Raw genomic sequence first — 12938 nt, 5'->3', positions numbered from 1 at the left:
GGGAAGTACATCTTAATTTTAGAAATCAATATGTTTTTACTAGGTGGATACAATAATTTGCATTCTAACTTACATTTTTTTTAACTTTTAAATATCGAAGTGATGCCAATTAAAATTGGTATTAAACGTGAACAAAGTACAAAACTAAGAATTAAGTGCTTTCCATGACCTTCAACTCTGGTGATGCGGGTGCATTAAACTAATGCTTCGACGTGGAGGTGCGACGCTGGCGCGGACGCAGCTCGCGGTTCTGGGTGCTGCTGGTGGCGGAGTTGGCGCTCGAGCTGGTCGTGGAACTGCTGGAATCCAAGACAGGAGCATCTGTGGTAGTGGCATTCCCGGACTGATCGCTTAGGTCCGAGATGCGTCGTCTGGCGGTGCGACGGAGACGGGGCCTCTCCTCTGGTTCAGTTGATTCGGGTACAACTATGGGAGCATCTGTCTGAGCCAAAGACACGGGAGATACAGACTGCCTGTCGCCTGCGCTCGTCTTGCGCGTTCTGACACCTACAGTCGTCGATTTGCGCACCCGAGTGTGCGGCCCACTCAAAGCAACGGGCGGCTCGCTGTTGCCTCGCTGTTGCCGGACACGAGGACTCTTCGTAGCCGGTGCCTGCGAGGAAGCCCTCTTGCCTCGGGCCTTGGCGTTTGTGGGCGTGGCGGGTCTGGGGCTCGCGGTCTCCGAGTCCACACTGAGGATCGTGCGCGAGCGGGTGCGCGGTAGCGCAGTGTCCAAGGGACTCTGCTCGACGATCACATCCAGCAGGTGTTTGTGCTGCGAACCACGACGCTTAGGCGTCGAGACCGGAGGAGTGGATACGGGCGATGAGGTTAGGGCGTCGGTACTGCGCAATCGCATCCTGGGACCACGCACCGGAGTTGGACTATCGCGGTGCTCCTGGGAGACGCGGCGCGGTCGCAGAGTTCGTGGACTTTCCTGCTGCTCTGTGGAACTGCAACGCGATCGTAGGGAACGAGTCGTCACTGTTGGCACAAATTTCTCCTCATCCTCATCGCCGGAGAATATCAGCTTGAGGCTTTGCCTTGAATCTTCCTCTTCGGGCAATAGAGGTTCTGCTTTGGGATGGGCTTCCGCAACGGAAGAATCTTTGGTCTCCGTTTTGTCCCCCTCTTTGGGCTGCTCATTCGCCTCCCGTTCGACTTCCACAAGGACTTGTTCTTCGGCTTCTACGTCTACCTCCTCCTCTGGAATTTTCTCCAGTTCACAAGCCTGCTGGCTGCTTCCTTGCCCTGCTGGCGAGGGTTCCACTTCCTCCACCTTCATCTCGATATCGATATCTGCAAGTGGCTGCTTATGTTCGCTAAAGGCTACTGTGGCCACCGAATCGTTGCTCGGGTCGTCCTCTTCCATAGGACACTCTTTCTGCTGCTCCGGCTGAGTATCTTTTTCCTTCGGCGACTCCTCATCGCTGTCTATGACAATGGTGTCGGCCACCTCCGAGTCGCTGTTGACTGTTGCACCCAGCGAAAGGAAGGGACTGGGGCCACCCGCCGCCTCCTCCTGGCATTCGTCCTTGAAGGCGAACAGCTCCGCACTGCTGGAAGCCGCCGATTGCTGAGGTCGGGCAACATAGCCGCGCACTTCTGTTCCATCAAGCGCTATGACGCAATCATCCTCGTCGTATTCCTCCTCTTCCTCCAGCGAGCCCTTGGTGGTGTCCAGGTCATCAACCGTTTCCAGACTATTGGCACGGTACAGGGAGATCGGCGAGCCATCTCCATCCCCGCCATGCGGTGCCCGCGGACTAGGGGTATGAGAAACGTTCGTGTCGCTGGGCAGGAAGGAGGTGGGGGTGTGCGTTACCGATCTGGATGTAGTTATGGAGCCCGTCGACTCAACAACGATGGAGTACATGGGGTCCTCGGTGTGCAGGGTCGGAAGCATGGGATTCGGAATGCCGGCCGAGGACATGTCCGAGTCTTCGCTACTCAGGCTGTAGGTGGGCGAGGGGGGCTCCTGTGTCGTTGGTTCTGAGCTGCCCAGGAACGCCAGCTGACCGTCGGTCCCCAAAGGTTCCTGCACCTGACTTTGATCTTGCTCTAGCTCCTGCTTCAACTCATCTTGTGGATTATGTTGCTCCTCAAGCGATTGTGTGTCACCCAGCTTCAGTTCCTCTTCTTGCTCCTGATCCTGAGTGTCTTGCTGCTCAAGTGACGCCACATCGTATGTGGACATTCCCAGCGTGGTGTCCATCATCTGATGATGCCCCTGGATGGCAGGCCTTGCTAAAGGCAGAGACCACTGTGCGCTGGGTGCGGCCGCCAACTCCGCACCAAGATCGGTTGATTCCATTTCACCACAGATGGTAGTGCGCTCGGAGATCTTAACCCCAGAGCTGCTGCTGAAGAAGACCTGTGACTGCGTCTCGCCCATCTTGGAGGAGCAGATGGTGGGCACGAACTGGGAATGTGATGTCGTTTGAGCCGGTTGCACCGTGGCAAAGCTGCCAAATCCACTACTACTCTCACTCCCTGTCCCAGTACCAATTTTTCTTCCGATTTCGTTCCTCCCATGAAGCAATGAGTTTCGGGGCTGTGGGCCTAGTGGTGGCGCGAAAGAACGAGGAGAATCCCGCAACGATACCTGCTCCACCAAAGAAACATTGGCCGATACTAACGGCGAGAGGAACTCATCCTCCTGGTCGGACTCGATGCTGGAGGCGCTCCTTGGCTCGCTTCTTGACTCGATCTCCACAATGATCTCGTCAGTTTCATCCTCCTCCTCCCCTTCCTCATCCTCAATTGCATCTTCGCTGTCCACCTCCAATGATTTATCCGTTTGCAGAGGAATGGGTGGCATGAAGCGAAATCGCTTTGCCCCCGCCAGAGCTGTAGACGTAGCCATCGGCGACGTGCCTTCAACGGGCTCCACAGCTGCGTTTCGCTTCAGGATCGTGGGAATTGGTTGTGGCGAATTGCTGTTCTGGCGTGTCATCGGCTGGCGCGTCTGAAGGAAAGTTGGCGCCTGCAACAGATGGGTAGCCTCGTTTTGTTTGGTCTCTCCCACGTCCGATTTGTCCGGATTTTGTTCCAGAATTGACCTCACGTAATCTTTTACATCCTCCACCAGTCGTTCAGCCACAAGACAACGGCGCTTATAGACCTGCTTTGGGTATTGCTGCCTCTGTTCTTGATGATCCGTCCGCTGCTCCTCTTGCTCCCGTTGTCGTTTCTCCACCACCTGGTGTGGGACTGGCTTTACTATGCGCCGACGGTGAGGAAGCTCCGAAAGTCCGTACTGCGCGTGCCGCAAGAAGGGAACATTGGTATAACCTATTTTTGATTGGATCGAAACAACTTTGGGCAACTTTGGAGGCGACTCGCAGTGCGTTGCCCAGTGGGCACTGACGGCGGAACTCTGAAAGATGCCGCCCAACTGGCCGCTGGCGTTCTGTTTGACTAGCTGGCAGCTGAAGGGCTCCAAAAGACCGCCCCTTTGACCATCCTCCAAGCCGTCCAAGGTATCTCTAATGCGAAGATAGGTACCGGCGATGTTCTGTGCGACTGGTGCCATCGTAGAGCGATAGGCAGAGATAATAGTGCTGGAGGATTCATCTCGCTCCCGCTCGGCGGCCACCTCATCCATGAAGGACACAGCCTCTATGAACTTGCTCTTTTGAAGCATCAGAATCAATTGGACGCAATCCGTGTGACGCGATCGGCACTGGCGCAGCAGACTGTACAACAGCCTCTCCTCCGACTCTCGCAGATACAGCTCGGCCAGGACTTTGAAGCGTCCAATATCAATGCAGTGACGGAAGAAGCGCTCCAACAGCGGCTGTCCATCCTCGTCGTCGTATAGGCGGGCGATTTGGAATGCCTCCGGCATGTTTTTGTTGGCCAGGAGCACGCTCATGTGCAGCGCCGATGACAATGGACCGGGTGGTAGGATGGCCACTTGCATGGCCGCCTTGACGGCGCCGTCAGCCAGCAGCTTCTCTATTAACAGCCGCACCTGCCACGCTTCGAAGTTACTGGCGGGAGCGGCATCCTTGTATAATTCATTTACGCATTGCTGTAATCAAATACATAAAACTAATACAATACTTTTGGTTCAATTAACGAATGCGGACTCACCTCGTAGTCGCCGTGGTCCAAGTACCAGAAGGAGCGCAATGGCTTAGTTAGATCCTTATTCAGGTGGAAGGCAATCTGAAAGCGCTCGGCCAGCTGTTGGTTCAGGTCCATCAGCAGGTAGAGGATGAGAGCATGTTTGTGGCAGAGTTCTGTGTCGGGACTGAACATCACGTGCATAAGCGCATGCAGCGAGTCCGGCGGATAGGGTTCCGAAAGGGAGGCGAGCTTTCCCAGCGCATCGATGTATAGGCTCTTTCGTTGCGCCCGTTTTTCAGAGTACTCGTGTCGCAGGCGAACGAGTGGCTGCTCCCGGGGTTCCCGGTGATCCTCGTGATGACCCTCCGGGAGAAGGCCGTGGTCTATAAACCAGTACAGCACTCTTTGGTACTCGTGCACCGTCTGCAGCGCCCGCTCGGTGGCCTGGCAATCATCTAAAACCGAGGGGGTTAGCCTCCGCCGTCCCAGCTCGACAATGTAGGACTGCAAGCGCACCAACTCACGCAGCTGGTCGGAGAGCAGCAGAAACTCGCGCCGTTCACGCTCGTCCAGTGAATAGCCGCCGTAGTCAAAGATGCCCTGACATAGTTCCGAGCAGCGCGTCTTGATCTGTCCGGCACGCTTCACGATCCAGTTGGTCAGCGTAGACAGGGAGAGTTTCGTGTTATCAAGCATGTTGCACAAGAAGCTGCCGTCCAACCAACTCCTGGCGCAGTCGTTCAGCAAGGCTCCGCACTTGTGCTCCAGAGCTACAGACAGTATGACCTCATACATAGCAGTCTAGAGAGCAAGAGCATGGAATGGAATGGAATGAAATGAGCATGATTAATTCCCCAAAGACCGTGGTAATTTCTACGCAAGATTTCCTGATAAATAAACAAGTGTGACTGACCTTAGAGAATGTGGCCTTATGGTTGAGCTCGCAGAATTGTGGCAGGAGACACAGGCGAATGATATCCTCGTGGTAAATCTGAGGATGCAGGAAGAGCGTGGCGCGCTCCCAGCGAAGGGCGTTCAGAAAACGATGTTGCACTCCGTCCTGGGCGTAGTACCGACTGCCAGTTGGGGTTAAGAGCGAGCAATCTGGAGCAGAAGGGGATTACTTGGCTATCATTCATACTGGCAATTGCTCCAACACCGATAGCACTTACCAAAGGTCAATGAGTTGGGATAAAAGTGCTCATCGTAGCGCTGCAGTGAGACAAAGTGCATAATGGTGTTGGAACGTAACTGCAATGCCAGTCCCGTGTGTAGACCACTGAGGATGTAGCCGGCGACGTAATGAGGAACTTCGTACTGGCGCACGCATGGAGGCATCTCATCCTTATACCACTGGTTAATGTCGAACAAGACTAGCTTGTTCTTGCGATCTGCGTTTGAGTGCCACGAGATGACAATCAACAGCGTTCCGCTGTCCCCGGCAAAACTAAAAGTAGACGCCGTGGTGCAGCCCATTACGGGGCAAATACCCCTGTCTAAGATTTGGTGGTTGCGCAAAGAGCTAGAGTGGAAGTGCTGCGAAGCCAAAAGTCAATAAAGGTCTGTGCTTGACGGCTCAAGATTTCTCACCTCGAAACGGAACGTGTCGCCTACCTGCTCCACGTAGGAGCGCCTATAGCTGACCGAGTGCAGCAGCATGCTCAGACCGTCGGCGTATTGGTACAATGCACAGATGTAGAAACAGGGTTTGGGGTCATCCGGCGGCATAATGAGGCACATTCGTTTTACGGCCCCGTGAATCGCTTCCTTTGCTCCAGCCGGTCGCAGAGCAGTGGTCACATGGAAGTGTATTAAGTCGTAGATCAGGATTCGACCGTCGTCTAGACCAGCGGCAAAGCCAGGCGCCAAGCTGATGTCGATGAGGCAACTGATTCCACAGGAAGCCACTGTCGATAAATTGGAGGTTAACTCAGCTATCATGGTACCCTGGCAGCGACAGACTCACCATCCACCCGCACGGCCATGTGGGCCCCTTTGGAGCGACAATGGGCCAACGTGGGCTCTATGTTAAGCCCGATCTCCTCGGAGGGGAATATGTAGAGATCCCCATAGGACGGCTCATCCTCGGAACTGGGGGAGCAAAGGCTGCGGCTTCGGCTCCTCTCCAGCAGCCTCTCACTGTTCAGATCGACCATCAGAACCATGCCCTCCTCGGTGGACACGGCCAGACATCCGTCGAACTGAGTCAGTCGTGTTCCTCCACAGATTCTTTGATCGAGGAAAGTCAACGCGCTGCAGGTAAAGCTGTGAAGGTCGAAGCGGCGCAGCACCTGACTTCCGGGAATCGAGTAGATGAGCACCTCCGTCACTATTGGGCAGTTGACTGGTTTTTCCTCGCCGCTGTCCCACGACTCCAGGCAGATGGCCAGCATAGCGGTGCGTTCGGGCTCGCCGGGAAAAAGCTCTTCCACGCAGCGAATGCTGCTGCGCTGACCCTGTTTGTGTCGCTGCCCCAGATCGTCGGATTCACTCCAGAAGCGGTGCCAGGAGAGGTAATCGCCGGTGGTCATGCTACAGATCAGCAGAGTGGCGTCGCTTCCATACCGCCAAGTCACCCAGCCCCATTGCCCGTTTCGTATGATGCCTCCAAGGTATTCGCCTGTTAATGGATATCGAACGTTCTTGGTGAATCGGTTTTCGGTGTTGATGCCGGCGCAAATCGCACGCCGTATTTTGGCCACATTTACCGGTGTCCGATTTCGACGCCTCCCGCCCAAATCCGGGTACTGAGCGCTCCGGAAAAGCTATCGTGCGACTACCGTCCAACTCGACTTCGTACCACTCCATTTCTAGTTCATCAGTGCCGGCCGCTAAAAAATATAAATAAAATTATAAATACCGCTCTTACACCGATTGATCGGCAGTACGTCTGTGTGTTGATATGTAAAAGGCCTGGCGTTGCCGCTTCGATTTGGCATAGAAAAAACGGTTGTTTTGTTTGTCGTGCATGCACGCTGAGTGGCCCAGTGTTGGCTAACGTCCGGATGAGATTCGCAAATCTAGAGATGGCAAAGACTTAAGTCTTTAAGTTTTAAGTTTATATTTCTTTAATTTTTTTCCACAAACTTGGTTAAACAAGTTTGTAACTGAGATGCAAGCCAATCATTTGAACAAAAGATCAGAAACCCGGCACATGCTGCCTGGCAACTCCGACCCTTACAGACTGGCAACGCTGCAGAATTGCGAAAATATTGCGCGAATTTCGTAAGAAATTTAACCGGTTAGCCTTGCATTTTCAGTCAGAATCAATACAAAATCAGCCACCTTGAATCGGAATTCGATGCGCACAGCACGCATCTAAAGTCCTAGTGTAATAGCAAAACTACGATCTGGCAACTTCCGTACGCCGCCTGTCAACCCTGTCCCGTGCGATTTGCTGCACATTGTTCTAAAACAACCCAGCCGGAAAAGCCGTTTCAGCAGTGGTCTATTTCTATATGCGACTCAAATGTGAGAGACCTGACCCGAGGCTGTGTTCCAGGCAATAGGCGGTACTCAGGGCGATCATCGGAGCCCACAGGCAATCCCAACCAGAGCACCAACACACCAGAACCCCAGCTCACGCATTCCGCATTTCGCACACGGAACACATCACACAACACACACGCACACAGGTAGCGGCAGCTCTTCTAATCTTCTGAAACGTTGTCTGGCTCGCTGGCTGGCTGGCTGGCTTCACAAAAACATTGGTCACACACGAGGCACGAGGGGATCGCGGCGGAGATCGAGAGGCTAGGCAAGATTCGGGTTTCGAGTGGCGGGCAGGGGCAAGTAGAGGTAAGTGGAGCACATGGCGCCTGTTGCTAGAAGGAGCCGCACCCAGGCAATTCATGATTATGTTTTTATTCCAATCAAATATAATGTCCACAGGTAGGCACCAGCTAGCTAGCGATGGCGATGGCCCAGCACGGAGGCACCGAGGCTCTGGCCGCCGAACTGGCCTCGGCCGTTGACCTGATCATGCACCCTATGACACAGCAGCAGGCGCGCCTGGAAGCCTACATGGCCTGCGAGCGGTTCAAGGAGGAGTCGCCAATGTGCGCCCAGGTGGGTCTGTTTCTGGCCAGCTCCCCGCAGTCCAACCAGCAGGTGCGACACTTCGGCTTGCAGCTGATCGAGTACACAATCAAGTTCCGGTGGAACTGCATCACGCACGAGGAGAAGGTGTACATCAAGGACAATGCCATCAAGATGCTGAACGTGGGAGTGGGCCCAGCGGAAGACCGCTCGCTGCTGCCCACGAAGGACGCGCTATCGCGCATCATCGTCGAGATGATCAAGCGCGAGTGGCCGCAACAGTGGTCCGACCTATTGCCGGAGCTGAGCCAGGCCTGCACCAAGGGCGAGGCCCAAACGGAGCTGGTGCTCCTGGTCTTCTTGCGACTGGTGGAGGACGTGGCTCTGCTGCAGACAATAGAGTCGAATCAGCGGCGCAAGGACATGTACCAGGCGCTAAACAACAACATGAACGACATCTTTGAGTTCTTCCTGCGCCTGGTGGAGCAGCATGTAAACGCGTTCCGCGAGACAACGCGCCTGTGCAACTTCACCAAGGCGAACGCGCACAGCCGGGTCGTCGAAATGGTGCTGCTCACCCTAAGCGGCTTCGTCGAGTGGGTCAGCATCCAGCACATAATGTCCAGCAATGGCAAGCTGATGCACTTCCTCTGCATCCTGCTCAACGACAAAGCATTCCAGTGCAATGCGGCTGAGTGCCTTGCGCAGATCACGAACCGCAAGGGCCAGACCAAGGAGCGGAAGCCGTTGCTTCAGCTGTTCAACGAGGAGCCGCTGCGATACATCTACCAGGCCAGTCAGATACCGGCCGACACAAGTTCCACGCTGACCGTCGAGCAGCACCACAACTTCCTCAAGAAGCTGCTGCAGGTGCTGAACGGCATGGCCCAGCAACTGGTGGCGCTTTGGGGCAAGGACGACGCCACGCAACGACCAGTGCATCTGGAAGTCCTTCTCGAATGCCTACTGCTGCTCGTCCAGCATCCATCGCTGTCCGTTTCCCATGGCTCGGCGCTCATCTGGCAGTTGCTGCTCAAACATGAGCCCTGCTCCAAAGACTTCGCCATGGTCAACTACATTCCCAAGCTCATCCACACGATTGCACCCAGGATCGTGAAGCTGCCATATCCTGCCTCCACTAGCTCGCCTGCCAGCCTCTCCACGGAGGCCTATATCCGATTAGAATACGATAGCGAAGAGGAGTTCGCACTCTACTTCTTCCGCTGCCGGACCGACTTCCTTGAAATTTTCCGTCTGGCCACGCTGGTGCAGCCGTTGGTCACGTATGGCTACTGCGAACAGTGGCTGCAGCAACGCCTGCGAAACGCGCAGGCCGAAGCGGATGCGGAGGTCAAAAGCGGTAACGTGTCGTGCAGCGTGCTGGATCCGGTTTACCTTGAATGGGATGCACTGGTGAGTGTGCTGGACGGCGTGCTAAGCCGCATTCTCCTCGTGGCAGAACGACCTTCTGTGCCGGCAGGACTGCGACTCTTGGAAGAATGCCTCAAACTGGAAACAATCAACCCGCTGACCTACTCGATTCTGCTGTCCTGCATCTCAGCCCTGTTTGTCTTTCTGAGCATGTCCGCCTGTCAGATTACGGCCACCAACTGCGTAGCCATGAGCGGGGTAAGTCTGTTACCGCGAGTGCTTGACAAGACCTTCCGAGCTCTGGTGATGAAACCCCCCAACCCGCTGGAGAAGGTGCAGGTCAAGTCTGCCAAGAATCTTCGACGACACGCCGCCTCGCTGCTGGTGAAGCTGGCTCACAAGTACCCGCTGCTGCTGCTGCCCGTTTTCGAGCAGATCAACGGGCACGTAGAGCTCTTGCTCAAGGAGCCTGGTCAGCATCAGCTGTGCCGTTTGATGCGCACCACGTTGCAGGAGGCGCTCATCCTAATCTCGAACCATTTCTGCGACTTCGAGCGGCAGACTCTGTTCATCGAGCACATCGTGCAGGACAAGCGGGCTGAGTGGTTGGCCTTTGGCGATGCCCTCAAATCACCACTGGACTTCATGAGCTTCGTTGGCCTGGACAAGCCTCCCATTTTCGCCGTGGAAGGAGCTCCGACGCTCCAAAACCGCTCACGGCTTCTGGACGCCCTGCACGTGGTGCTCGGTGTGGTTAAGCGCTGCACCTGGCCAGACGACCCGGAGCGCGCCCAGCGCGGAGGATTTGTCATTGGCTGCACGGAGCTGGGAAACCCGATCTGCCGAAACCCGGCCACCAAGCACGTTGTACCACTGCTGTCGCACGTGCTGAGCTTGATGCGTGTGCTCAACGAGCTGTTTGCTCCGGAGGCTCTGCAAGCACTTTCCGAGGGATATCGCGGAATCCATGGGATGATGGAGAACGAGAAGAAGCTTCTAATGGGCATTTGCGCTCTGCCCACCGACCCCTTGGACACCACCATCCGCAGCGAGCCGACGGCCTTCGAAAAGATGCAGACATTCATGATGATGGTCACCGAGGGTTGCTACCATCTGATGGGCTCAGCAGGACCATCGCTGGGTCGCGATCTGTACCAGCTCATGGGACTGTCTGACGCTATCGTGACGAATGTGTTCAGCCGCATGGATTTGGTGCCCGATTACCGCCTGCGCCCAATCATAAGAGTTTTCTTCAAGCCCTTCGTCTACTCGTGCCCACCCAGTTTCTATGACAGCGTTCTAGTGCCGCTCTTTGCTCACTTGGCGCCGTTGATGTGCGAACGCCTCACGCGCCGCTGGATCTACATCGCCTCGCTGTACGAGAGCGGACAGCTAAACGGCGAGGTAAACGACACACAGGAGGTTCTGGAGGATCAGCTCAACCGCACGCTGACGCGCGAGTACCTGGACGTGCTGAAGATCGCGCTGGTGGGCGGCCAGATTGGGGCCGATCATGTGGCAGCTGGTGCCAATGCCAACAGCAACTCTGTGGCCATGGAGAACGAAGAGCACTCGATGGACAGCGCACCGCAATCGCGGGCGAGTCAATCAGCACTGCTCTCGGACATCGTCAGCGACTTGGGCGGCAAGCTGCTGCGCAACGGACTCATTGGAAATTACGTGCTCATGACCTTGCTGAAGGCCATCGCCTGGAACGACGGCATGTGCAGCATGAAGGCTGTCAACATTGCAGCGCCAGTGATGCGATTCCTGGCCGCCGAGAAACTGATGGACGAGAACAAGGCCGTCACGGCCTTTACCGCCGTCCTGCAGGGCATGCAGGTGCACGGCCAGCACGAGGCAAACCAATCGGGTCTTGTGACGCTGAGCGTGCAGTTCTACGAGCTGCTCCGTCCGCAGTTTTCCATTCTCACCGAAGTGCTCCAGCATATCCCCAGCGTGAATGCGGCCGACATTCAAAAGTTCGACGAGAAGATCGCCGTGGCGCCCGTCAAGGGCAACAAAGTGGATCGCGCCAAGAAGGACATCTTCAAGAAGCTCACCGCCCAGCTGGTCGGGCGCAGCGTGAACCAGTTGTTCCGGCACGAGGTGCAGATCGCCAACCTGCCGCCCATGCAGTCGCACAAGGCCAAGGGAGCCGTGGGCACCACAGCGGACATCATGGATAGCAATCAGAACGCCAGTCTGGCCAGGCTCTTTGGACCGGAGAAGTGACAGGGAGCGCAGCGGAAGCAGACATCGAGAAACACAAACAAACAGGAACAGAGAAGCAGGAGGAGGCGTCGCAGCGGGGGCGGCGCCATCAGCGACCCCACCTCGATCCTGGTCGAGGACCAGGGTCAGGAGCACGTCGAGACCACGGCCACCTCAGCTGCCAAACTAGCGACGACTGAACTGAAAGTAATTGTAAACTAGCTTAGATGATGAGTTCGCACCATAGCAGAATCCGCATCGCACGCCCTCGCCCGTGTCCAAGCCCATGACCCAGTCCTTGTCCCAGTTCCAAGCAGATCTTAAACTTATTAATTTATTTATTTTAAAAACTAAATTTAACGCGCTACCGTATGTAACAATTTTCTTGAATTAGTCTCCCGCGGCCATCGCCATCACCAACGTTTCGACCCGAACCGTTTCCCCCGCAGGAGGAAAATGGTGACTCGTGACTTGTTACTGCTTTGTTATTTATTATTCGGAATTTGTTAAACTTGTTTGCACAAAGAACATAGAATCGATAGTTGCCAATACTCCGGCCCGCAGCCCTCAATTCCTGATCCTCAATCCTCGGTAACCCAAGCCCCTTAGCCCTCGCCCTTTGGTCCTCGACCCAGGTCCTTCGCAGAGTCGCCAGAAGCCCTTTTTATACATAGTTAATGAATGAATGAATTGTGCTTTCCCCGTTTTGTATAGTTACCTATGCGCAGGCATACTGTAATTTATAGATATGTATACATCTATCATTTGAAGGAACATTTCTGAAATTACGCTTAGGCTTAGTTGATAGGCAAAAAGTTATTATTATATAATACATCAAACTGTATATGAACACACATCCCGCACCGCGAATGCATTATGCATTATAATAATAACCCAAAAACACCGGGATACTAAGAAATAAATGAAATCAATGCGGCAGACCGTGAAAAAACACAAAATCGAAATAAGTTGATAAATTTGAAATAAATTTACAAATTGAAAGTGGAATCAACATGTTTCATTAATGCAAAAAATATAATTTCAAACAAGCAACTACTGCTACTTAATTTTACATAAAAGGTACAGAATATATAACTTCTTTAAATGCCGAATAATCTACTGGCACCGAATATTTCCAAGCTACTTGAACGCACAGCTCATACCCGTTGGAATACTATAATACAATGCTACTTTTGAGGTGAGGAAAATTCGGTTTTTTTGGATGTTGCAAACCAAATTTT

General features: G+C 54.3%; 2 protein-coding genes across 2 annotated transcripts; one reads left to right on the top strand and one right to left on the bottom strand.

The window, feature by feature from the left end:
* Nucleotides 1-12: 12 nt before the first annotated feature.
* On the bottom strand, nt 13-7082 carry LOC6550421 (protein ELYS homolog). Its single transcript, XM_001977770.3, has 8 exons — nt 6963-7082; nt 6783-6905; nt 6041-6694; nt 5665-5981; nt 5247-5610; nt 4988-5178; nt 4099-4875; nt 13-4036 (listed from the first exon to the last, which is right to left on the bottom strand). The coding sequence occupies exons 1-8, from the start codon at nt 7042-7044 to the stop codon at nt 200-202; spliced, it is 6345 nt and encodes a 2114-aa protein (XP_001977806.2). The 5' UTR covers nt 7045-7082; the 3' UTR covers nt 13-199.
* On the top strand, nt 7052-12315 carry LOC6550420 (exportin-5). The gene is made up of 2 exons (XM_001977769.3): nt 7052-7872; nt 7966-12315. Exon 2 carries the CDS (start codon nt 7987-7989, stop codon nt 11716-11718), a length of 3732 nt encoding a protein of 1243 aa, XP_001977805.1. The 5' UTR covers nt 7052-7872; nt 7966-7986; the 3' UTR covers nt 11719-12315.
* The last annotated feature ends 623 nt before the right edge of the window (nt 12316-12938 follow it).

This window comes from Drosophila erecta, unplaced genomic scaffold (genome assembly GCF_003286155.1).
Source record: "Drosophila erecta strain 14021-0224.00,06,07 unplaced genomic scaffold, DereRS2 tig00000126-arrow-pilon, whole genome shotgun sequence".
Classification (NCBI taxonomy): Eukaryota; Metazoa; Arthropoda; class Insecta; order Diptera; family Drosophilidae; genus Drosophila; species Drosophila erecta.
This window is presented reverse-complemented; position numbering and strand designations above follow the sequence as displayed.

Excerpts from the sequence above, each read along its gene's own strand:
- LOC6550420 (XM_001977769.3), top strand. The coding sequence starts at position 7,987 with ATGGCGATGGCCCAGCACGGAGGCACCGAGGCTCTGGCCGCCGAACTG.
- LOC6550421 (XM_001977770.3), bottom strand. The coding sequence starts at position 7,044 with ATGCACGACAAACAAAACAACCGTTTTTTCTATGCCAAATCGAAGCGG. Across the intron at positions 5,982-6,040 it reads CATGGCCGTGCGGGTGGATG|TGGCTTCCTGTGGAATCAGT; the intron begins GTGAGTCTGTCG and ends ATTTATCGACAG. Across the intron at positions 5,179-5,246 it reads TCCCAACTCATTGACCTTTG|ATTGCTCGCTCTTAACCCCA; the intron begins GTAAGTGCTATC and ends CTTCTGCTCCAG.